The 25346-nt window shown below is 45.7% G+C and overlaps 7 protein-coding genes across 7 annotated transcripts; 4 read left to right on the top strand and 3 right to left on the bottom strand.

Annotated features, from left to right (window-relative positions):
* Positions 1-1608: 1608 nt before the first annotated feature.
* Positions 1609-1850, top strand: N7533_000731 (uncharacterized protein; the record flags this gene model as incomplete). Its single annotated transcript, XM_057097381.1, has 2 exons — positions 1609-1731; positions 1791-1850. 2 exons carry the CDS (start codon positions 1609-1611, stop codon positions 1848-1850), a joined length of 183 nt encoding a protein of 60 aa, XP_056965874.1.
* Positions 1851-7356: 5506 nt separating this feature from the next.
* On the bottom strand, positions 7357-8835 carry N7533_000730 (uncharacterized protein; the record flags this gene model as incomplete). The annotated part of the gene is made up of 1 exon (XM_057097380.1): positions 7357-8835. One exon carries the CDS (start codon positions 8833-8835, stop codon positions 7357-7359), a length of 1479 nt encoding a protein of 492 aa, XP_056965873.1.
* Positions 8836-10532: 1697 nt separating this feature from the next.
* N7533_000729 (uncharacterized protein) lies at positions 10533-11514 on the bottom strand (the record flags this gene model as incomplete). The annotated part of the gene is made up of 2 exons (XM_057097379.1): positions 10533-10684; positions 10728-11514. 2 exons carry the CDS (start codon positions 11512-11514, stop codon positions 10533-10535), a joined length of 939 nt encoding a protein of 312 aa, XP_056965872.1.
* A 1201-nt stretch (positions 11515-12715) lies between these two features.
* Positions 12716-13143, bottom strand: N7533_000728 (uncharacterized protein; the record flags this gene model as incomplete). The annotated part of the gene is made up of 2 exons (XM_057097378.1): positions 12716-13075; positions 13129-13143. The coding sequence occupies 2 exons, from the start codon at positions 13141-13143 to the stop codon at positions 12716-12718; spliced, it is 375 nt and encodes a 124-aa protein (XP_056965871.1).
* A 666-nt stretch (positions 13144-13809) lies between these two features.
* Positions 13810-14964, top strand: N7533_000727 (uncharacterized protein; the record flags this gene model as incomplete). The annotated part of the gene is made up of 4 exons (XM_057097377.1): positions 13810-14111; positions 14162-14179; positions 14229-14322; positions 14716-14964. 4 exons carry the CDS (start codon positions 13810-13812, stop codon positions 14962-14964), a joined length of 663 nt encoding a protein of 220 aa, XP_056965870.1.
* Positions 14965-17343: 2379 nt separating this feature from the next.
* N7533_000726 (uncharacterized protein) lies at positions 17344-18762 on the top strand (the record flags this gene model as incomplete). Its single annotated transcript, XM_057097376.1, is given in 6 exon segments — positions 17344-17419; positions 17475-17807; positions 17853-17911; positions 17956-17982; positions 18057-18716; positions 18736-18762. 6 exon segments carry the CDS (start codon positions 17344-17346, stop codon positions 18760-18762), a joined length of 1182 nt encoding a protein of 393 aa, XP_056965869.1.
* Positions 18763-24825: 6063 nt separating this feature from the next.
* N7533_000725 (uncharacterized protein) lies at positions 24826-25079 on the top strand (the record flags this gene model as incomplete). The annotated part of the gene is made up of 2 exons (XM_057097375.1): positions 24826-24927; positions 25002-25079. The coding sequence occupies 2 exons, from the start codon at positions 24826-24828 to the stop codon at positions 25077-25079; spliced, it is 180 nt and encodes a 59-aa protein (XP_056965868.1).
* Positions 25080-25346: the final 267 nt, after the last annotated feature.

The raw sequence follows: 25346 nt of genomic DNA, 5'->3' as shown, positions 1-25346 counted from the left end.
CTTCGCATAAATTCTTCAGCCATTGAGCGCTTAGAGCATGGCAGTAATTGTTTGAGAGCAATAGCACAGGCTTCAAAGTAGAAGAAATCTCTTGTGAAAGTATGTAGGGATAGTATCCTCCCTTTTACCTGGAGTATCTTCTCTAGAATGGCTGTACGGGATTCCTGAGATGGTAGCTCGGGAAATATCTGACGCCGCCACATCATATCTGTAATCTTCTCTTCATCATGCGAAGAGATAGATGGCATCCGTGTCTCGAGCAAAGAAACAGTTTGTGGATCGAGGAAAGACCCGGAATAGCCACACATTATAGTCTGCCATTTCTCATATATGAAGCGTAGATACTGAGTTATCTCCTATATAACTCTGTCAGCGGGTACATTAAAAGTAAAGATTGTAACAAAGATACCTCTTGACATCTAATTGACAACCATCTGCCCAAATATGAGATTTTTAGAAATTTCCACAAGCCTCCGAATTCGAGTAGCCTGTCAAATTCTCGTTGGATATGTTTAAAGTCCTTTTCCAAACGATGCATCTCCCGCTGCGCAGTTTTACTGAGTCTTCCACGCCATTTGATTTCAGCATCCACATCCCTAAGCTGCTGGTACATACGGATATTTCGATAGATGTCTCCGTCACAAAATGGTTGAGCATTCGGGTGCTCTTCACAGAGAGTCGCTTGGTGTGACTGGGATAGACCCTCAGTGTAAAAGTCTGCTATCCACCAGCTGTCCAAGAGAAAGAAAAATCTCTTCGCAGCAAGGATACGATGCTTCCCATGAAGAACGGTGAGCTGAATGCCGTCTGGAAGACCCAAAACTTCATCGTCATGCAAAACATTGTCGTTCAGACTGTAAGGAAAATTCTCACTAACAAGTACCTTGATGTAATTATCGGGGTTCAGACGAGTACAGCCTTCAGACTGGAATTTTTCAACGAGAGCCTGAATATGCTCTTCTCTGATTGTCCGAGTTGTAGTTGTGAGAAGGTCTAAGTTATTTAACCTGACCTTTGCTCTTCCCAATCTGCGTGAGGTCCTCCAGTCCAGGTCAGAACTAGACATTGGCGGAGAACTTTAGAGACTGCAAATATTCAAAATCCGTAATGTTAACAATTCGTAAAATATCACGATGATAACTTTATGGGTGGAGAATATTTAGCCTCGCTAACATTTTGGAACCAAAAAGTTCCTCCCAGCTTAAATTTTTGCAGGGAGAATATTCTCACAGTGAAATATTTTTGATGGGGAATTTTAAGGAAATATATTTTTAGAGCAAAGTTAAAATTATCATCCAGAGAATATTAAACAGTCTTAAAATTCCATAGCGCGTAAGATTATCATTCTATAATATTCATGCATGAAAAAATTATACCTATGAAAATCTTTGTACAGTCAAATATTCACACCTGTAAACATAATACCCATGAAAATATTGTTGCGATTGAATATTCACTAGCTTAGGTGGGGCACTCGTGGGCGTCTCGCTTGATTGTCTCGTCGGCGTTTCGCTGGGAAAAAGGCGCGAAACAGAAGCACATTTTTGCAGAGAAACCTTTTAAATTCAACTAGTACCCTCAGGAAATGGAAGACGCAGTTAATAAAAAATGGCTCTGAAAATTCTTTCCAAAATCGCAAGAAAGGCCGGTTTAATCCGGGTGTCTATCACCGTTGTCCGCCATACCCGAGGCCACACCCGGGTTATCCACTCTATCTGGCCATCGGATGACGTAAGCTGTCTCACTGCCTCTAGTGTTTCTAGGGTTTAATTGTCTCACATATTTTCTAGTATGAAATCCTACCCACCCAAGAGGAATTTGCAGAAGAATGCAAACAACGTGATGGCTGAGATAGCTAATATACTGGGAGATACCTACTAAGATTTTCATGATGTGTGCTAGTGTAATCTTAGAATGCCAATGTATTTCTGTTTCTAGCGTACACACACACACACACAATTCATTAACGCCCGGCGGCTGAACCGAAAGGGCAACTATCACTGATCTAAATATACATGCTATGGCTAATTCTGTGCCTCCTTGAAGCCCATACAAGATTCCTTTCAGTGTACGTCATCTCAGATATCAATATCGTAGCGGGTCCTTGTGGGGTAGTGTTTAGTTAGTAGACTTGCTTGAAGGCGCTTCTCCAAGTGTTCAACATCCTATCTTCGGCAATTGAAGCGCATCTACCGTCTCTGGCACAAGGTAGTTGGTGGGGGTAGGATTAATTTGTGTTGGTCGACATGGTTAAGCGGCGTCGAGTCGGCCTGTAGCGATTGCAAACCGTATTGTAGCTCGCACTGCTTCCAGATTCGGCGTCCAGTTCTGGTCATCCAAAGGCGATTTTCCGCCCAGGAAAAAAGATATATTGCCTCGGTGAGTATGGGTACATTGCAGCATTTCCGTTCGGTGTGTGGTCCACTTCTGACATCGAAAGAGGAAGTGCTCCACGGTCTCTCTTGCTTGTCCACATGCACACTGATCCGTCTCTGCGACGTTGATTCGATAGAGGTATCCATTTAGTCTTGTCATGCCAGTCCGAAGTTGGGCCAGCACGCTCGCTTCTTTCCACGATAATCGATCGTACAGCTTCCGGGTGTGTTTCCCTGGAAGTGCTGCATCTACTCGTTTGGAATGCCTGCCTACTTTCTCCGGCAAGCATTGATTGCCTGTGACTTGGTAGCGTGCCACATTCAGGGTGGTCGACTTCATTCGGGGGACCTGTGCTTGTGGGGTAGTGTTCTCTTGTGTCGCAGCTTTGGCCTGCTCCTTCGCCAGGCCTAACAACTGATTCTTCTCATTGGTTGGGACCCAGCGGATATCTATCCAGTTTTCGTGTCTCTGTAGCCTTCGAATCAACTTATATATCTGGCAGATATATTCCTGGCCCGACTGTTGCTGAGGATTCTTCAGCGTGAGTAACGCCGCTTTGTTGCTGGTGAGCAGCGTCACCCTGCACCGTTTCAGTCCCGGTAGGGTGCTTAGGGCGTATGCCATTGCTGCCAACTCCCCAGAATATGGGTTCTGCTCGGTTCTTGCACCCATTGTGACAGAGAAGGTTTTCAGCCTCGGTTTGCGATACCGAGGTGGCTGCTTCTCAATCGCCACGCCAAATCCTACCATCTTATTCCGCGCCGAACTGCTGACCGCAATTCGCATAACTCCGCCCGCTTCAGTCTGTGTCTCCGGTACATCATGACTATCGCTCCGCACACGTTCCTCCCACGGTGCCAATGTAAATGGATTGATGGTTTCCAGTGTTTCCATCTCAATGTTCTTCAGCGCATCTGCGACCTGATACAATGGCGAGCGGTGGTATCTTCTGAATTTCTTGATCTGAGCAGTACTCCTGCGGAGGGGATTGGTGGCTGGTAGTGTATGCATGTCCGTCCACATCTTCGCAGCTCGTCTCCAGAGCCGGTGTTGTACCGTGGCTATGTGAGCCTCTGCCTCCGCTACACTGGTCGCAACTGTGAGGAATATCCCGACAATTGCTTGCGCTCCTACCCTCTGCACTCGGTTGATCGGCCCGATATTCTTATTCTTGAAAGCGTACATCCAGACATTGGAGGCGTAGTCCACCACCGGGGCCACGGTCGATGTAAATAGCTGCCGCGCTGTCGCCGGGGCTAGACCTCGAAGTCGTCGAAGCTCCATCGCTGCCTCCAGGCCTTTGGATGCTGCCCTCGCGATGTGTTCCTTGTATTTGAGTCTCGTATCCATTATCACGCCAAGAATCTTGACATGATCGCTGGGTTCAACGGTCTCTCCCTTAATGGTGAATGGCCCCGAGTCCGATTTGTGGGCCTTGGGGGTGAAGTGTATAATCGCGGTTTTCTCTGCTTCAAAAGTCGCTCCACTTCTTCCTTCCCAGTTGAGTGCTTCATTGATGATTGCTTCGATACCTTGCCGGTTACTCTGCGCAGTCGGTCCGGTCACCCACGCGGTAAAGTCATCCACGAACGCGATTGCTCCGCCCTGGCCATCGATCTGTCGCTGTACAAGGTCTGCGTTGAAGAAGAGGAAGAGGATCGGGGACAGGGGTGATCCCTGAGGTAGCCCCGCCTGTGGGAGGCTTTGGGCCTCAGATGCTTGCCCGTTGACTTGAATAGTCGCTGTCCGTTCCGAGCAGAATGCCTCGACCCAGCGGAGAAGACCCTCCGGTATGCCTCGTGCCTTCATTCTCTGGAGCAGTCGCTCTTTGCAAACCCCATTGTAGGCTCCCTTAACATCGAAACTGACCAAGCTCAAGACCCGTCGGCCACGCCATGCCGCATAAATTTGCTCTTGCAAGAGTAAGAGTGCTTGCTCCGCTGACCGTTGCAAGTACTGATTTGTATTCCTAAGCTAAGCAAGCCTGATAATACATTGTAGAGGTGGCAGCATGTCTACCTACATAGACCCTCCACCCTACGTCCCCTTCGATCCTTTTCCGCATCCTTCGCGGGGTACAGCCGGTTCCGTAAGTCAATACCAGTTTGCACCTTAAGCCTACTTCCATAGCCGCCCTAAAGACTCCATCCTCGATAGCCATCTTCAGACTCCTATTCTCTCAGTAGACCGACACGCGCGTCCGTCCTCTCGAGCCATATAGAAAGTGTCGTACTGCAGTCCGCCCACCCAGTCTTCCGTCGCTTCCATTATATGCTGCGCCCCACAGGTTGTCAACCCTGATTCGCGCTACCTTGCAAGATCTCTCTAACAAGGCCGACCGTGTCTCGCAGGAGTTCATCCACTTGTATCCTCTCTGTACCCAGAACAGCCAAGCAACACAGTGTTGCTCCTCCTACTAACCAAAGTACCTCGTCGTTCTCTGTGTGGGTTCAAGCATGCTGGGTCGTGCCGTATCGTTCGCGTTTTTGTTTTGACCATGTCGTTTCTGTGTTCTCAGACCCAGCGATATCCTCCTTTCAACAGAGCAGCCCGAGAGCACCCCAAGGGTGTCCTATCCCACGACCCTAGTGTCCACTGATTGTAGGATCGGTTTCGCAGTCGTGTGTCGGGTGGTTTTCAAAGTGTTCCCTTGTCGCCTGTGCGTGGGGTCAGGGCCCCTGACCCCTGAGCTCTCGCTCCAGCCGTAGCCCTAGCCAGCGGACAGTGCTGGCCGGTGGTGACTCTTCTTAGCTCTGCAAATAACATCCGGGCAAGGTATTCACAGGTTCCCAGCCGGCACCACGAGGAGGTGAGAGTCGTCGCCGGCTTTTCTAGCGTACAGTGATATTCGAAATCAGATTTACCTCGATATTCTCTCTTGTGATCTCACAGCACCCCGCTTTTCCATATTGGGTTAAGTTCCCTTTAATCTATGTAGCCCTGATGAGTCATGCTAAATTACCGTAATTACGTGTCTCGCATGTGCTTCTTTCTCATCGGTCTAAAAGCCGCCAGTTTCTTGGCTTTACACTGTACAGTGTCGTTGCAAAAGTTTGCAGCCCTTGGCAGAAAAAGGGGAGGTTTACCCTACTAAAGTCTCAATAGTAGCAGATAACTAGCATGTAAAGTAATAAAGGAAATACAACTAACTCAGTAGGCGGTAGCAAGGCGGTCTCTGTGCCAATCTTTGTCTTACGAACATCCACAAGCCGTATATCTAGGTGATCGATCTCCTCCAACCGTCACTGAGTCCTTTACGTCGACGCAATTCTAGCTGTGCTGTCAATGCCTCATGGGAGCCACTAGGCGTTGCTCCTTCTCTGAGGGCCCTTTCCAGCGCAAATAGATGATGACGACAAGCTTGACGTGTCCTTGGCCTGTGATCACCATAAAAATCGAATACCACTCCAGCCAAAACATCTAAGGACGCTCCTTTCGAGAACAGCCAGCGAAATTTTTCAAAGTCGCCCTGCTCGAATGCTTCACAACAGAGCCTATCGATACCCCCTTGAACATCTTGAAAAGAAGCACCATGATCGATTAACCAATTTAAAAGAGCTTTGTAATTGGGTGAGCGAGCCGCGCGCTGAATCATGTCGCCACGAGGCATGTGCTTTAAAGATGCCCCTTCCGAGAACAGCCAGCGAAGTTTTTCAAAGTCACCCTGCTTGAATGCTTCGCAACAGAGACTATCGATACCCCCTTGAACATCTTGAAAAGAAGCACCATGATCGATCAACCACTTTAAAAGTGCTTTGTAATTGGGTGAACGAGCTGCGCGCTCTATCATGTCGCCACGAGGAATGTGCTTCAGAGATGCTCCAAACTGGACCAGACCATCTATTTTTGGAATCGAACCATTCTTTCGATAAGCGTAAGATAAGATATGGCCTCGCGATATGTAATGGCAATTCTCGCACCGTACTTCCAATGTAACATTTTTAAGGGTCTGGATATTTTTCAAAATGGGTATAAGAGCCGAACAGCCGAACAAAGACCATGTCTTAAGGCAAAAAGCACGGAAATGTAAGTAATCAGGAAGGTAAAGATTCATTGCGATCAATTCCAAGACCTCCGGCGGTAGGTCATAGAAAAAGCCTTCCTCTTCTCTGTATAGTCCATATTGAGGCTTGTATATGATATATTGTAGTAGATGACGAATGCAGGTGATTTGGTCTTGGCTCAAGGTTGAAAGAAGGGAGGCGCTCGAGTATCACCGAATTCCTGGCGGCCTATTATTCCAGATCGTGGTGAGACAAAGAGGGCTACATCCAGCAATATTAGCAGGCTGGAATGTGGTGAGTTGTCATGGGGCAAGTTGGGATGATGCGAGAAAATAATAGAATCTATGGTCTTAAAGGCGGGAGAAGTGGCGCTTTGATGTGTCCGAGAAGACGGAACGAAATGGCAGAATCCTTTTACTTGTGGGAGCAGCTGGGTTGGACAGACCTTCAGCGGTCGATTACTAATATTTTCGATGGGTGGCCATGGCATAGTTGGCTAGCAGAACGCGTACCGATTAAGCCGACGATACAGGGAACATGGCGAATCAGTGTTGTCAGATATTTAATAGTTTGGAAGTGACGCCTAGGGGCGATTTATAAGCTGGATTAAGCGAGAGTAGATTTTCAAACATCGCCTGAGCGTTAGGATTCGAGATTGTTCTTCCATGTAAAATATGGAAGCCATTTCGAATAGTGGTAAATCTTGAGGTTTTTTGTCCAAGCTACTAGGAGTTGTATGTTTGGCTGTATGGTCAGTTCTCTCTTTTTCGCAGGGCGGCCTGGGCGGATGGGGGAAAGCACGTGTGAGACACTCCTGTTACAGTAATTCATCTAGGCTACATAGCTTAGGGAACATAACCCGATATGGAAAAGCGGAGCGCCGCGAGATCACAAGAGAGAATATCGAGGTAAATCTAATTTCGAATATCACTGTACTGTATCCTGTATTTTACTCAATCAACGATATATTTCGAAGCTACATACGAGGGTAGGGAAAGCAAGGTCGCTTTCCGCAAAGTTTCTCTTGAAAGTTAGCCTCCTGCGAAATTGCTAAATGATATATTAGAAGATCGACTTCATAGGATGTTAAATCCTTAAGGATGGTTTTCAAGACATCGCGCGATTCCCATGTCCATTCTCCATTCTCCCACTTTATCCATATAAATGTAGGCGGATAGCTTGCATCTTCTTTGGGGAAAATAGCCGCAACTGTATCACTAGAGGCCCCAGTGTCCCAAGCTACCAGTCCAACACCATCGATCAAAGCCTCTCGGGAAGAGACTGTAAAAGGGCCACCCAGTTGATCTTCATACCTTTCCTTGGGTCTTATGCGGGCTGTATGAAAGCCCTGGCATGTAAACCCAACGATAACTATGTGATCACTGGGCGAGCCCAAGACAAACCCTTTAGTAAGGAGAAATTTGAATTCGCGCTGGGCGTTTTGACGAGCAGAGCCTAATGGGACACTCTGCTGCCAAAATTTATAGGTTTGTCTGGGCTCTTCCTCCTCCAAATCTTCCTCCTCCAAATCTTCCTCCTCCGACCCCTCCTCTGATTCTTCTTCGGACAGCTCTCTCTCCGACGATTCTTCGTTAAACAATTCTCCCTCAGATTCGTCCTCTGATAATTCTTCCTCCGATGATTCTCCCTCCGAAAATTCTTCGTTGGACGATTCTCCCTCTGATTCATCCTCTGATGAATCTTCCTCCGATGATTCTCCCTCCGACGATTCTCCCTCTGATTCATCCTCTGATGAATCTTCCTCCGATGATTCTCCCTCCGACGATTCTCCCTCCGACGATTCTTCGTTGGACAATTTTCTCTCTGATTCTTGCTCTGATGATTCTTGCTCTGATGATCCCTCGCCGGATGACTCTCTCTCAGACTCTCCTCCTGATGCTTTCTCCAGTGATTCTTCCTCGGGCAACTCTCCTCTGAACCATTCTCCCTCCGATGATTCCTTCTTGGTCGAGTGTTCAGAAAATCTCTTATCCTGAAGCCCAGTATTAAAGAGCTGTTTAGGTGAAAGGGCTTCCCTAGCATCGTGGACAGCCTTAACAGGATTAGACTTCTTTAGTCTTTCTATATCATCTCCAGTGTGGAGGGAGTGATAGTCAAGGAACTCATTCCAAGTAATCTTCCAGATAGAAGGAAATTGATATGCATCAATTGTACTATTGATATACTTCTTGACCTCGAAAAATTTGGCAGTTTCTCCAGAGTCAAGAAGTTGCATTGATGCTTCACTGAGAAGATCTGCTGCTATAGAGAAGGCCGGAGTTATAATGAGCCCATCGTCAGGTGGTAAATTGAGTGCAGTATTCTTTGTAGATATTTGGTTGTTCAAGGTGTCTAGCTGTGTCACAAGTTGGTTTCTCTCACTCTGGTTACCCCATAGTATAGAGGCAATCAAAGGGGTTGCAGCTTGATACTCCTCTTCATAATAAGACTCCATTATGTCTGTCAACAGTAGTGGAGGTGGCAGATAATGTTTGTATCAGGCCTTAACCCTACTTTATATATACGGGTATCTAAAATAGGACTATTCAATTATTGACTTCTGTTTTCAACATTCTACACAAGGGCCCACTAAGCTACTTTAGTCGGTGATTGTAATGATTGGTTCGCAGAAATAAAAGAATAAATAACTGCCATTTTATTCAACCGGCTAGCAATCGTGTTTGTTTATATCTTGAGCAGAAAACTGTTTTTGACACAGATTGAAGTTTTTAATTCTTAGGATCTCAATATCAGTCTAGGGCGATCTTAGAGTTCTTAGTCATATATCAGAAAATGAAATCAGTGTCAATTTAGGTTAACTATAACTATTTCATACATCAAATTCTACTTTAGACCGAGTATTTGGTCGACGATATGCACCTACATATTTCTTGCCTTTACCAGTCCTTTTCTTTGGCTTAGAGCCCGATTCTGGTTGCTTACCTCTTGATTTCGAGGAGCCTGGTGTGCCATCCGCTCTTAAATCCTCTCTCCGCTTACCATCCTCCCGTTGTTTGCCCTTTGATCTGGAGGAGCCTGGTGTGCCATCCGCTCTTAAATCCTCTCGCCGCTTACCATCCTCCCGTTCTTTGCCCTTTGATCTGGAGGAGCCTGGTGTGCCATCCGCTCTTAAATCCTCTCGCCGCTTACCATCCTCCCGTTCTTTGCCCTTTGATCTGGAGGAGCCTGGTGTGCTATCTGATCTTGAATTTTCTTGTCCCTGACTCTGTGAAATTAAAGTATCATTTGTAACCTCTTTCCCTTTGAAAGAGCCTGGAGTACCCTTAGATGTGGAATGTTCCTGGGAATTGTCTTTTTCTTTGCTTTTGGATCCCGAAGAGCTAGGAGTGCTGCTTGATCTGGAATCGTCTTTATCTCTGCTCTTGGATCTCGAGGAGCCAGGAGTGCTGCCCGATCTAGAATCATTTTGATCTCTCCTTTTGGACCTTGAGGAGCCGGGAGTGCTGCCCGATCTAGAATCATCTTGATCCTTGTTTTTAGATTTTGAGGAGCTAGGAGTGCTGCTTGATCTCGAAGGGCCTGGTGTACTATCTGATAGTTTGTTGATCTTTAAAGTAGGCTTTGTTGGTTTGAATGACCAGGAAGGCTCGGAGTTCAACCCGTTTTGCTGCTGATTACTGCGGGGTCTTGGTTCTGTGTGTGGCCTTGGTGTCGGTCCTTCACTTCTTGTTGATTTCTTACTTTGCAAAGACCTTGATCCCTTTTCCTGTCTCCTTGAATGGGTGTTTAATCTAGCTGTTGCCTGGCTGGACTCTCGGCTACTTCGCTGGCTACTTCCACGATCCGGTTCAACTGATGTTCCTGTTGATTCGCCGTTCCTCGTTTGACTAAATATAGATTTTGGGGTATGGCTCCGGCTTGAGGTAGGGGTTTGATGTCTTGGTGGTTGCGGACGAGATTGTGGAGTGATAAAATCTTCATCTATCGGTGATAAATTCCTTCTATCTCTAGGTCGATTTGCTGGTGTAAATAACGGTGTCGGAGTGTCCTGCATCAAGCCTGCCTGATAGCTTTGTGAATGTGAGCGTGAGCGTGAGCATGATCGTGAGCCAGAACTTCTTGAATGATGCCTAGGTGTTTGCTGAGTATCATCATCATCGCTATCGCTATCACTTCCATTATTGCTGGAGTCTATGGGATGTCCAATTTCATGATCATGATTATTATCATGCGATTCTTCATGAAATCCCTCATCAGATTCTGCAGAACTTTGTTCAGTATCTTGTTCCCCAATATCAGCCTCAGTATGGCCTCTGTGCCTCGAATGAGCACGGCCAGAATATCTATTAGATCGTTCCTCATTTAAAGAGTTGCCTGCTGTTTCACTCCTTGCTCGGGGCGTCAGCCAATGTGCCTTCCCATCGGCATTTGTGTTCCTCCAATGTAGATTTTGCATATTCCCACCATCAGGCAATGTTGGGTATTGGCCAGTCAGAGCAAATTCGTATTCACTTTGTTGGTGTATTGCCATTCGATAGATCAGGATGTCGGCTTCTAGATCAGTCATACAATAAATATGACGAAAGTTACCACGACTCTCCCAGGAATTTCCACCGCCCTGCCAGAAGACTTGAATATAAGTCTCCGGATACCAGGCCTTGAGCATAGGGCGAAGTATTGCAGTAGGGTTGTCGTTATATTTAGCATCTACTCGCCATGCAATAAGACCAACAGAGGCAACCTGGGCTACTGACCAGTATTCATCAGTGTTGTCCATTCGCCTCTTACCACGGCAAGTGGAAGATATGTGGAGATCATTGCTTGGTAACGGACGTCTTCGTAACGGTTCAACACGAGCTATCGTTGTCCCCCCAGTTTTATATCCAACAATCACAGAGTAGCCGAATCCGTTCCCTCGCCAACCCAGAATTGTTCCATTAGAAAATATACCAGGATATAGCCTCTGGGTCTCAGCTTGCAGCTCGTTCAAGTTGACAAGCCCTCGCCAGAAGATGTTTTCTGATTCTGAATCGGCTCCCTCTCTATCACTCTGCGAGCCAGGTTCGCTGCCTTGAGTATCATCAATAGGACTGACATCCCGAGAAGAAAGATCACTAGAGTTATCAGTCTCAGAGCGTTCACTAGTTTCACTCGCATGGCTAAAGGCAGGCATATTTATTGAGTGGAAGCCCTTTTTTAGCGGCCACTTAATGGGATGCTGGTTCTTATAGTACTATGTGGGTCATTTTCCAAAAAGCGCAATTGTGCATAAGAAACTACAGAAGTCACAGTTCAAATGTAGCATTTCCAGAACCTGATATTTAAGAATCACACTTTAGTACTCTATTCCAAAATCTCTGACTACTACATATACTATGGAGAGCTTTGATAACCTCCCACCAGCATACCTACCTGTTACTCGTGAACAATTTCGGATTCACCAGCTTCGCCACTATTCAACAAGACGTCATCCTGATTCTGGTCCATATGGTGTATTTATAAACTGGACCCAGGATCCCGCCTTGTATAGTGATCCTTCCTTGGCGGATAGATATTTATCACATTGGAATGAAGCATCTCCTCTAATGGCTCAGATTCTATGGGGTTCATCTCACGAGCGCCATAATGCTAAACAAGAGCTCGAGGCCACAAACGAACTCATAAACGCCCAGATAAACTCAATTCATGGAGACCCAGACGGCTATGGATGTATCCCAGTAAATAATTGGTTTCAGGCTGGGCAGCAACTGGCCCTTGCTGTCAGGGATGCTGTTATTTTTCGCTCAACAGCAAGGTTTGAAGATGTCCGGGACTTTATATCTGAATTAATTGAGAACTTTTCGTATCCTAAGGATTGGAGAGTTCAGAGATTCACCTTTGAGCAAAAGGTAGTAAATCAACTTCCTAACTCGTCGAACTCGTATGGGGAGTGGTGGGACGACTCTGTAGCGACTTCCGAGCCAGAAAGTCATATACGCGGGCCAACTGCCCGCAGGCGCTTGCGAGTATTACCCGGGGACTCACAGCGGAGACAAAGATTGAGAAGGAGGCATCCTCGGCAGAACACAGTAATTGCACCAAGGAATAGGCAAAATCGGGTTTCTCGTCGCTCGCCACCGCGTACCGTTCCACATTTATCTACTAGGCGTCATGTGGATACAAGAAGCTCTCGCACTATAGCTCCTGACAGAACTCGAAGGCGCCATATACGAATTGCATTACAATGGCAGATGTTGAACGAAGAGACCCCAGCAATGAGAGAGCTAGCTACAATCAGATAAATAATGAAAATGTTACTCGGCCATAAATTCATACTTCACATAATAAGACCGAGAAATGATAATGTCCAGGAAAGTGACAAAGTACATAGGAACTCAAACACTGTTGACCTCATGCTTCACATCCTCATCAAGATCATCCACACTATCAGTATGATCTGGCTTCTCGAATATAACCCGCAGTTCTTCGTATGCAGATGGTGGAGGTGTATCACTCGTCTTGTCCCCAATTGTCTTTAGAAGAGACTCATACGAGCCAAGAATCTTCTGATATCCTTCGTAAAGCTCATTGTATTGCGAGAGCAGATTTGTATATCCAAGTCTTTCCTGTTGGTTTTGCCATCCTGCTTGGTGCAAAGATTTCTCGATCTGCGCGATATGCTCCAATAGTCTCTGCTCACGAGAGAAAAAGCCTTTGACCACAGCCCATGAAGTGGTTATATACTCTGTAGTAACCTAGACACTATCAGCCAAGTCATTCTGCTGAATTGTCTTAAAAAAAGACGTACTGATTGATTTTGCATGATCGCAGGAATTGTGGAAAGAAAAGATGAACATTTAGGATATTAGAAGCAGGGTCAAAGAGGGGTATTTATCTTTATTGCCAGCTCTGAAGCTTTACTGGAATAGGTAATCACAAACAGCCCCCTGGCTTTCAGCATGGCTGAATCACATATGTGACTAGTTTGATACATTGTAAAGATCCCCGTCCAATTCCCTTTCATTCTGGTTCGTGGGGTGAAACGCGCTTGAGGGATCAGCGATTGCGTAAAACAAGATTTTAGAGGGGAAATTACCCAATTTAGACTCCGGGCTTGAGCTGTCGCCTCTTTGTTTCTAAAGCTGTCCGTGTTCTCTGCCGGTCGAGATCGACTCATTTGTTGTATTCTGTAAAAATTTCAGGCCAGGAAAGACATTGTGTCTTGAAGTAGACAAGAATTTGCTCTTCAATTCCTGTGTATTTTTTGTTATGGCCAAGCGCTTGCACCGACATTGTGGGAACGCTCCAATGTGGTATAGAAAAGGTGAAAATTGATTGGGAAGCGAATCGCCCACGATAGATGGATTCTATTTATGATCTTCGCCCCTGATAAATCCGGAAACAGAGGCAGCTCTGGCACAGTCACTGTGCCATAAATTAAGCACAGTACATCCCTGATTCTCACCCAACAAAAATCTGAATCCACACTATGGAGCCTACTACCAACCTCGAACATTTTCTCCTCTGGAGCCAGGATATGAATGCTGAGTTCCCTGATCTCCAATATCCACTCGAACAGCAGGAAGACTTCTGCTGGAATGAATTCTTAGATCAGTACATTGATCCATTCCAGCTTGAGGCCGAGGCTGCTCCACCTGGCGAAGAGCCAGTCCCAACAGTGGAGAACCTGCCTGAGCTGACACGAGCTCCAACCCTTGATGAGAGTGATACATGTGAGATAAACCAATCACTTGTCGACCTACAGAATCGTGTTGATGATTTGGAAAACATGTAAGATCTCAAAGTGATTTGTTATTCTCTCATACTAAATAATTTATCAGGATCGCTCAAAAGGAGAGGTTTGTCAATAAATGAACTATTTGAATAAATGTTATTAATTATCGAAAGAACGATCAATGCCTTGGAGAGCTACGTCGAGCAGCTGCAGCCTTATCTTTTACAGCTCTCCAACTCAGTACAGGAAATGCAAATGAAGGCTACGGTCGGCTAAACGGAAGAAAGAAGAGGAGACATTGTACATTGCTTTCCAGATTGCGTTAGATAAATTATGTGAATCCTTTCGTACACCCCTCACTGATATCATTGTGGCGTAATATAACACTTACGAAAGATCCTGGTTGGCTAGTCGCCAGAATCCGTTTCGATAAGTTTCCCCGGTTTTATACTTCTGTTGTAAGGCGCAGGGTGATTAGATCACGTTATCGCTCTAGATCCACGAGCTAATGTAGGTTGGAGTGAGACATTGGCGCTTCTGTGACAAGGTGCAGGGGATGTAGATCACGTTTCACTTTAGATCCACGAGCTAATGCATGGGATGTTCGTCCAGACACGTCCTCGGACCTTCTTGGCACCAGTCCGGCCCACGAGCTAAAAGGCGTCCGACGAGCCGACGTCGATCGCGAAACCACCGAACTCCTGCGAGGCTCGCCCCCGCGAAGTTTCGATGCCGCCCACGAGACCGCCCACGGGGGGAGCCGCCCACGAGGGAGCCGCCTACGAGAAGACCACCCACGAGGGAGCCGCCCACGAGAAGGCCACCCACGAGGGAGCCGCCCACGAGAAGGCCACCCACGAGAATATACCCACGGAGGATGCCTTTGTTGTACTGCCGGTGATAGTATAGCCTAACTTTCCACTGATTTTCAGAGCAAAGATCATCACTCGCTCATCTCCGGCGGCACAGTCACTGTGTCGCCCCACTGGAGTGGGGGCTTTTTATGTATGCGAGTAATGAGTGGAACCAACACGTTGCCCCACAAGCCATCATATGTACTGTGGTGTTTTCAACACACGCCGGGTCAGTCCCCCGAACCCCGGCCATGTCGATCAGACTGTAAATTACGCGCTCGATCTGGGGGCGTGGCTTCAGAAGAGGTAATAATCAGCTCTAGGCCCGTTAGACATAAAAGACAGTACAAAGTGCTGCTGGACTCGTATTTCGTCCCCTTGTACTGCTCAACCCCTTGTACTGCTCAACCCCTTCTTATCAGCCGAACATGCCAGCTATACCGCAACATCCATCCAGTCAAGTCACTTTATCGCTGCTCCCTTCGTAAAACCTGAGTGCTAAACTTTTCTGTCCTGTCTTAGGCCCCAACAGCTACTCAAAAGCATCCTTTGAGCCACCAGCTTGAGCAGAAAGAGCTCCTCAATATGATTCGTCAGCATTACAAAAAGCGAATAGAGATCTCAACTACGTCGCTTCAATCAATTACCAAAATTCTTGGGCTTTTTGAGGAACTCGATAAAAGTTTACGACATTCAGAGTCCTTGAACCGAGAACAATGTTTGATTCTAGAAGCCCTGCTCGCACAGGGCGCTTAAGCCGGATTATTTTTAGATATTTCGTTTTTCTACTTCCAAAGTCGCTATTCTGCAATTATAGGTGCTGGTATACTTTTGCGATCACTAGAATATAAATATATTCACGGATCTTTTCGTTCTGTCTCCTCTACGGGTATTCCCAATGATGGCTTCCTGTCGACACATCGGATGGCTGCGTGCTGTTCAAGAACAAAACACTAGCACAATCAATCTCGAGCAATCGGATATACTCGATACTCTGGTCCGGGATATGCCAGAGCCTGAAGCCCAGTGTCCTCAATTTGTATTCTTCTTGGGAAAGAGGACTAAGGATGAAGCTCTGCGGAGTCTATTTCCTCGAAATAATCTTAGTCGCCGTACAGAACGTGCCCATATTAACCTTCGAGTAGATAATGAGTCATTTTACAATGAGTATCCTATACTACTCATTGACAGTGACCCGTCTGAGCAGCTTTCTACGGAGAGTAGTTACACAAACTGCCATGAAACCACACGCCATTCCATCTCTTGGCGTCCAACTCAGTATTCAAGATCTCCTCTGGATATGATCTATTCAAGACTAGTCAACTTGTTTAGCGATGTGATTTGTATCTTTGCAGATGATTTTCTGACACTAGACTCACTATCTAGTCTCCTCCAGTCCTGGGTTGAGCTAGGGAGTGCATCAACTCTTCCCTTAGATCTGCGACCTAAACTTCTTATTATTGTTTCGGAGGATGGTCCTTATAATAACCTCGTGGAAACATTTGGGAAGTCCTTGGAGTCCCTATTAGGATCCCGAATATGGTCGATATTTTCCTCACTCAAGATATTCCGGCTCGCTGGAAGACATCTTTCCACTATAGCGCGGTATCAAAGGCTCCGATTTCAAATCCGTGCACAGCTTGAAGAGATGAGAGCTATCCGCCGACATCTACGGTGTTTATTTTCCGGCTTACATATATCTGGCTTTTTTAAGCTCGCAACCGGTCATACCGTCGCTACGACATCTAGAGGCTTTGACTTTGTCTATGCTGCTCGTCTAACAAACCCTATTGCCAGCAATTATACTGACTTTCTCCAAACTTTCTTGAGACTTGCTACAAAGAATAAGGTCCCATATGGCATAACGGCATCATTTATCGCATCAAGTATTATAATGGATGCATTTCCGCCACGGATGCACTGTATGTACCTCCACGTTGCCATGACATGTTACTCATATTATACAGTGTTCGATCCCGCCTTGGTTTATAAAAGCCTCTACCAAGACCACTGCACGTCATCATTCAGCTCTGTGTATGACGAGTCTTGCACTCGATATATGAACGAGGAGGTGCGACGCAATTGTGAAGATTTATTTGAATCACTTGAGCAAGGTCTTGCAAGTTCATCGCAACTACATAAGAGAACTGCGATCAAGTATGAGCATTTCATTCGTCCCATTTGCAGTAATCAAGTGTGTATAGGCTGTTTGATACGGTATCCCGAGCGTCACCTAAGCTGCGGCCACTCCCTATGTGATACATGCGTCGCCACGTTTGGGATTGGGGTTCCAAGGACTGAAAGTCGATTTGAGATTCAGTGTATATTTAACGATGGCGGTAGGGCGGAAGTAAATCTAAGACCTCAAACTTCCGGTGTCAGATTATTGGGAATTGATGGTGGTGGCGCACGAGGTGTGACACCATTGGAGTTTATGACCGAGCTCCAAAAGCTTCTAGGGAATTGTCTTCTTCACGATCTGATTGACTTGGCTTTAGGCACAAGCTCAGGTAGGCCATGATTCGTAGCCCATGTACTTAGCAGACTAATCTGACCGTTATTTAGGAGGTCTGACCGTTCTGGCGCAATTCCATCAGAAATGGCCTGTTTCGGAAAATGCATCGACATTTGAGACACTTGCAACTAAGTGCTTCTCCGGTTCGGGGTCTTTAATTGGTCGACTGAAATCAATGGTGAACTATATAACTACTGACGCGATGTACAAGGAGAATCTTTTAGAGGGAGCCCTTCAGGAAACCTTTCAGACTTGTGAATTTTTTGGCTTTGTGCCTCATATTGTACAGGGGACTAAAGTGGCAGTGACTGCTACATCAGGTGGTAACAGTCGCACTATCCTGACAAATTACAATGGACCTGTGGCACTGAGTGGCAAAGAAGGTGTGAAGCCAATATAGAATCTTCATGCACAGCTAAACTATCTAGGATATTCGCTCGTTCGTCCTGACGATATACTTCATGAACCTCTTCTTTGGCAAGCGTTGGTGTCTCTATATATATGTCAACTTGACTAAGCTAACAATAATAGCGCCCGCGCCACAACCGCTGCACCAATGTGAGTATCTAGACTGAACTTGACTATTAACGACTCTGATTTCTTTCTTCCTTTCTTTTCTTAGTTTTTTTAAGCCAATAAAAATCGGTGATCAAGAGTTCTGGGACGGTGGATTGGGCTTCCCGAACCCAATAGAACTCGCTACTTGGGAAGCGAAGCGCATTTGGTCTGAGAATACGGTTCATGACATTACCCTCTCCCTCGGCACTGGAGAAGTCCTAAAAGGTAAAAGTAAGATGAAAAGAAGCAGCCATTCAATTCTACGACTCTGGGAATCTTTTATGGATTTTCTTGATGGGCATTCCCGCTCCCGTGATATGACAAACTGTCTTAGTGAACAGCACAGAAAGGATTATTTTCGTCTTGACACTCAGCTCTCGTCACCCATTCGATTAGATGACGTGGAAAATCTACAGTCGCAAAAGGAAAGGATTCACCTCAACCCATTTTGCCAATTAACTGAAGTCGCTACAGCACTGCTTGTATCTAATTTCTTCTTCACACTTGATCAACCCTCATACTACCGAGGGGGCTTTTACTATTGCCAGGGCTCGATCCGCTGTCGTATAAACCCAAAGGACGTCTTCAATGCCCTTGGCGAGCTTTATACCTCAACCCTTCAGTTTGTTATTGAAAGCGAAGTAATTGGTGATTGTAGCATCGCCAATATCTGCGCAGCGTGCTGTCGGTATCGAAAGCAGGTCTCCTTCTTTGTGCGCCAGCCAAAGGATATAGTCAGCATTTTTCTCCAAGGAAAACAAAGTTTTCAACGAAAAATAAGTGGTTTTCCCAACTCGATACAATGGTTTGAAGTGCAGCAAGGCTTTCATTCGCCATTTGGAAAACAAAATACGCACTTTCTTACTTTCTCGTGCCCCATTTGCGATGAATCTAAAAAGCGCAAAGCTTCTGGGAATGGAATTACATCAGAGTCCTTCAAAAAGAAGAAAGGGATACTTGCTTCGTGATTTTGATCTCATAATGCGACAAATTCAATGGCTTCAGGACTTGCAAAATGTACTTCAATAGACTCCACAGAAAGAAACTTATCAAAGTTGCACCATTAGCTCTATCGGACTAGGAAGCCAAGGTGGGGAATACCCAACCATATTAGGTGCGTGATTGATATAACACGATCCCTTCCAATTGCTCCTTTTGTCTGTCAAATCTCATTTGGTGCATAAGCGGAACTGGAGAACTTAGTGATGTGTATCGGTATGAAAGGTATTAGATTCCATTACGTAAAAATTGTGGGCTTCAATTGCCGCCATTTTGACTCTAACGCCGCCTGGGTCCGCTGTCGATCGAGGTCGACCCGTTCGTTGAACTGATAGACAATTTCAGACCACGGTAGACCTTGTAACTTGAAGGTAAATTAGAGCTCCCTTCTCCATCTCAGTATATTCTTTGCTATGGCCAGATGCTTGTGATGAGTACATATTGGAAGGTTCGAATATGATGCAAAGAAGATGAAAAGTAATTCAGAGGCGAATTGCTCACGATATAGCGGTTGAATTTTTAACTTTCGCTGCTATTCAAGCAGGATTTGGCACAGTGCTGATACTGTGGCTGCGCTAAAGTTCGGGGACAACTTGTCCGGTCTTCCGCATCAAAGAAAGTCTAAAAAAGATAATCAGAGAAAGAAATTTTCTTGATGGGCATCCACAAATCTCGAATCCCTGCATTGGAGCCAGTAGGCCGATGTCAAATTTCTTGGTTTTCAATATTTTCTTTGTAACTAGATGGTGAATTTTAGGTATCTTGAACGACGCCATTAATCTAATTCAACTTGAGGCTGAAGTTGCTGTATTGGGGCGGAGAACATTCCCCAATGGACCCCTGTTTCAACGGTCAATGAAAGTGCGATGCATGGCATTGGCCAACTACTTGTCGAATTTAAAAATCACGTTGATCAATTAGATAATAGGTCAACTAAAAAGATTCAACCTTCCTTCTGGCCATTCACACAATCGCCAGGATTGAACAGAAGCAACTTTTTGTAAAAATGCGTGGTTTTGCGGTAGAAATTACTAACTATGAAGTAGAAGAATCGAAGCGCCAGAGAGCTATGTTGAGAGGCCACGGCTGTATCTTTACAAATCTCTCACTTACTCTAGAAAATACAATTCAGAGGCTTTGCGACATTTAATCAATTTTTCTTTTCACTTTCAAATTTACCGCTATTGTCTTGATCCACAAGCTAATGCGCGCCCGAGTAAGCTACATGCGTGCTCGAAGCCCAGATCTAGCTTTGGACCTTTTGAATCTGATGTTTGGCAATCGATCCGGTCCACGAGCTATAATGAATATTAACTCCTCTCTGAGTACCAAGATAAATGACTGACCAAGAAATAGCAAGGTATGTTTCTTTTTGCATGGGGCTGGTTAATGGGCTGTTCTTCGCGCTACGTAACCCGACACCCCCTCCCACTCCTCCCTCTCTCTCTTTTCATATGTTCGTTATCTTTGCCTTCCTGAAAGCCTGAGCTCTCAAACTCAACCAAATACCCTGTCGCCGGTCGCCAGCATTGGAAAACCAAGTTTCTTTGTTCGAACGCGAGAAAATGAGGCCGTTGTTTATTACGACCCACCTTGTCGAGTCACGAGCTTCGTGTTTCTTTGTTCAAAGCGAGGACTCGCTTCGTTAGACTCTCCCAAGAGAGTTCTCGTCCCACAGTTCTTTGTCCATACTAAGCGACAAAGTTTGCTCCGAAAGTCTTCTAATGACAGTGTTTGCTTGATTTGGAAAATCTTGCAATCTTCTTTGTGCCCGAACTTCCTCGATGGATATGCTTGGGATGTGCGTATAGCTGCGGGCCGGACTCAGCGTTTGCGCATAAATAGGTCTTCATCTCCAACTCATCCAACCCTCAACACACACAGTTTATCGGCCTTGAGAAATCTCCTTCGCTCTCTATCGTTACCCCTTCGAACTTCATTCTTTATCATGGCCCACTAATTCGTTGCCGTGCCGAGCTTGTCTTCTATAGGGCCTAGCGACCGCGAGAAGGCAGGTCAGTAAAACACCAGCTCACAGACGACATAGATAGTACCAAAACTAACCAATGCAAGACAGGCCAGGCAATGTTGCATAGGTCTATGGCTCTGACAAGAATGGTCTTCGCAAAATTATTACCTTACTATCTCATGCATCAGCTTGCGAGGGACCATATTGAGGAGCAAAGTGAGTCTATTCGGCAGCTTAGATGAACATACTTTTTACTTATACAATTGCTCCGTAGCGAAATATTCTCAAGGCTGTAATTTACCCACAATCCCATATCCATGGTGGGAGGAAGAGCAGTATGTTCTCGACTCGGAAAGTTGCATTTTCGACATCGAAAAATCGATTCAGGAGCAGCTCTGTGCGGATGGCTGGTTACCGGAGCGAGGCCGGGACGATAATTTAATAAGTTATTCTCTACGTCAGGTCGATGCCTTGACTCTTGTGCATCGGTATATACCTGCCTTCGAAAATTGGATCCAAGACGAAGTGGAAGATGCAGACGACGTGGGACTCATTCATGAAGACGTGGACCAATAGTTTGCTGTAATGGGCAATGTTTCTAACGCATCTTTGTCTTCTTTGTTGAGGAATTCTGGGAACAATGACAGATTTGATATACACGTATGGCTTCGTGCAAATTCCCCAAATCTTGTCGAGGCGTCGTGGAAAGCAATTTCAACTTATTCCAATTTTTTTGACGGCAGTACTCGCTGGTACATATTCTCGGCCTCTTTGAGCTTGCTCTGATCAGGTTAAAGATCAACAACTAATGACATGCATCCCATACCGTAATATCGTTTTCAGGCGGTTCCCCATGGTGTACAAAGTCCGCGTGTGGAATAAGCCCACGTTGGACCTCTAAATAATTTATGTCGCTTGCACTAGGGACAGTATATCCAACAGGAATCAGTGCTAGTTCATATAGCTGGATATAATTCACTTGTTTGGCCATGCAGGCAATGCCGAGGCAGCAGTCCTATACTACCGGGTGTATCGCATAGCTCCCTTCCTGTTGCTTAGTCTCAAGAAGAGAGAATCTGACAATAGTTTTCACATCAATTTTGACCTTGATACAGAGAGCAATAGCCTGGTGAGCTCCAAAAGGTTTCGCAAACGAAGACATCATACCGAGCCCGTGCGCTCCTCAGGATTTACAAAGAAGACATCCAAACATCAGTCACGATATGGTACCAGCGATAGTAGCGACACCGAAAGTGGATTCTCCTCGCACGCTCACAAAGATCACCGCAGCACCTTCCGCGGTGAACCAGTTACTCATCGGGAATCGGTACAACAAGAAAGGTCCGACGAAGCTCTCATCAAGAAACTTGAAAAAGAGATCAAAATGCTCAACATAGGGATATCAGCTTCTCCAGAAGACAAGCGCAGAGCGCAACCGAGAGCTCCACAACGAGGACATTTCGAGCGCACCAGGTAATAAGGAGTCACTGATTTGTGAGTTTTTTGCAACACGACTCTTTTTAGACATCTTCAACAAGTTGACTTCTTCCCCTGATACACGTTTGAGGGGGGGGTCTTTTTACAAGTTACAAGTTCTCTGTCTTTTTCTCGCTATCCAGGTATGAACAGAGCTTATGCAGCAAATAATATTCAATTGTTCTGATACTGACCTAAATATAATTTTGCGGGTCGTATTGTGTTACGCGTTTGAAGAAGAGGTGAATGGTAGATGGGCGCGAGCCTCAACATAATTCTTTCAGGTAAAAGACAGAATCTTCATTGAGACCCCAGGCATGGATTCTCAAAATGGAAGCAAGATAATTCCCAATGGCTTCCAACACGCTCATGACATTATTCCACGCGAACCAGGAATTGTGGATCTTAGGTGGCCGGAACCACTGACTGAATTGAGAATTGGATTTGGAGACCAACAAGAAGTTCGGGGGATACTTTCCTCTCCATTGGCCCGATATACCCTTTGATAGCTGGGCCAGAGCCCTAAGATACTTCCTATAGAAGATCTCAGCAAAAAAGACAATTTATTAGCTTACGGTCTTCGTAAAGCGATGCCGCACTCATTCGCTAGCGAAAATGTACTTCGGAATTAGTTTGTGATCACCAAGAATCCACCCGGCATCTTCTGTATATCTTGCCTGAAAGTGGCGCCATAGATGTGTCTGAACCCAGCAATATATTCAATCACAGGCCAGGAATCTGAGTTCTTCACACCTAATGCAAACTTTGCGGGAGTCAACGCGTGTACTGTAGCATTCCGGGGCAGCCACACCTAGCCTCACCCTTTGTCTTGTCGCAAGATTAAACTGTCACGTATGGACACGGAAAACGGCTTTGTGTGTCACATGAAATCGCAAACAAGTCTTTGCTTTTTCACTGAGCCACCGCTTGGTATGGATAGAGTGTATTATTTTGAGATATCCCTGGCAGCCACTGACTTCTGAGAAGAATACGAAATGGGCCGCTATTCAAGACAATAACTTCCTGGTTCAACATGAAGCTCGTATTAATATTTTGTGTGAAAATGACGAAGCATTGGAAGACCTAACGCCTCCACGGATATGAACCTGTAGATCTGATTGGCGAGTTGATCTGGGTTCTTCACGGATACCGACATATCCGGAAACCAGCCAACATTATACCCGTTCTAAGGTCTGACTGCATCCCCTATATCAAATCTATCCGATCAGCAAACCGAGATCAAACGCCTCAATACATTCATTGAAACATTCGGTCTAAAGACACTCAATCGCCTGATTTCATTTCTCTGTTTTATTTTACTTGGCTTTGGTGCCAAGGATCCAGGAGTGCTTTCAAAATGGCCTGAAACCGTATATTCCGTCCCCAAAAAGACGACCCGTTCGCCCCACAGTGCCTTCTCCATCGCCACTATATAAGTAAGTAAGAACACAGGACTTGTATCTTATCATATTAGGCGATATGCAAGGGATAGATGTACTTAATCTAACCAGTAATCCATTCGGCTTCTGGTGCCTATTTACGTTTGACGTAGTTGAATTATGGTTGTTGGTGGATTCAAGATGGTCTGAACGGGGGGGGCACATTGTACAACTCCGGCTGTACCCTCACAGAGCCGAATCTTACATGTGTATTGAAGCACAAAATCCCTGAATGAACTAATTACCACCCTTGCAAGATACAAAAGTAGAAATAGAATGAAGCATGTGGTTTTGTTTTAGTTTTGCTATTTCGATATACCCCCGAGTCGCTACGTGTTCGTAGGTTTTCTTCCAATACTATCTTTTCAGTATTATAAAATCGCCACTACAGTGGGCTCCTGTACATATGTCGCCTAGACGTCTATTATAAATCACTTCTGCCAAGAGAGTCCCGTTTGTCAAGGGAGATCCACTTTGCTCGGCCCTCAACATCTCCCTCGCGGACTCAGTGCAAATGCGTCTACGCCTGTTAAATTTCGGTTGCCCATTTGGCTTGCAAAGACTTCCTGGCTTTATTGTTCACCCCTGGCTCATTTTCCCGCCTGGTAGCCTCTTTTTACAAGCAATACATAGTTTCAATTTGGTCTCAACGGCAAATCTTCCGCGGCCTTGGAGTAGAGACCGTTTGGGGTTTTTGCTGGACAATCCGTTTGAGATTGGTTTAACCCGAGAAGATTAATATGAGTACTCTGGGAGATCCATGGATATTCAGCCGTTCAAAAACATGTCTATATCGTCCCTGTCATATAATCTCGCCAGACTTGTTGCGTTCTTCCCGACAACTCACACTGCCGCCCTCCACACGACTACCGGCTGCAAGAGTCCAGTACAGCCCAAGCCCAAGAAGCCTTGCTCCATTCCAACACAAACTCAAAACCTTACTACACTGGGCATATGGAAATGGCATCTGTGGGCCCTCGAGTCTCTAAGGAAGAGTTCATACTAGCGCTGGGTCTAAACCCCAATGATGCACAGCATGAACATTATTACCGAGCGATGCGAGTGAGTCTAATTGTCTCATAGATATCATTCTCCCGTTTAAAACCCCAATTCGAGACATATCTAACACATACAAGGATGAAGCTATCCTCGTCTACAACCGCATGAATGAGGATACCTCGCATCTCCTGGACAGTGTTCGCACTGACCCTTAGCCAATGAGGAAGTAGAGCCAACTGAAGAAGCTGTCTCACCGAAGAGAATGTACTATGACCCGGTGCGAGATAGGACAGCTTAGATTGAAATATTTTGAATTTCGTGGGTCTACTTAACTTATTATTCATACTTTCACGACATGGCCAATGAGTGTAGTGGTTATGCGAGAGCCAACTCGCGTACACTGTAGGGCAGTGGAATGCGATCACAGGAGGGAAATTGAGCGAAAAAGACAAGGGCTCTTGGTCTTCCAAGGCGCGATGCCC

This window comes from Penicillium manginii, assembly GCF_028828005.1.
Source record: "Penicillium manginii strain IBT 31320 chromosome Unknown utg000001l:1.0-3466041.0:1.0-3467806.0, whole genome shotgun sequence".
Taxonomy (NCBI): domain Eukaryota; kingdom Fungi; phylum Ascomycota; class Eurotiomycetes; order Eurotiales; family Aspergillaceae; genus Penicillium; species Penicillium manginii.
The sequence above is the reverse complement of the archived record's forward strand: the minus strand, read 5'-3'. Positions and strand labels throughout refer to the sequence as shown.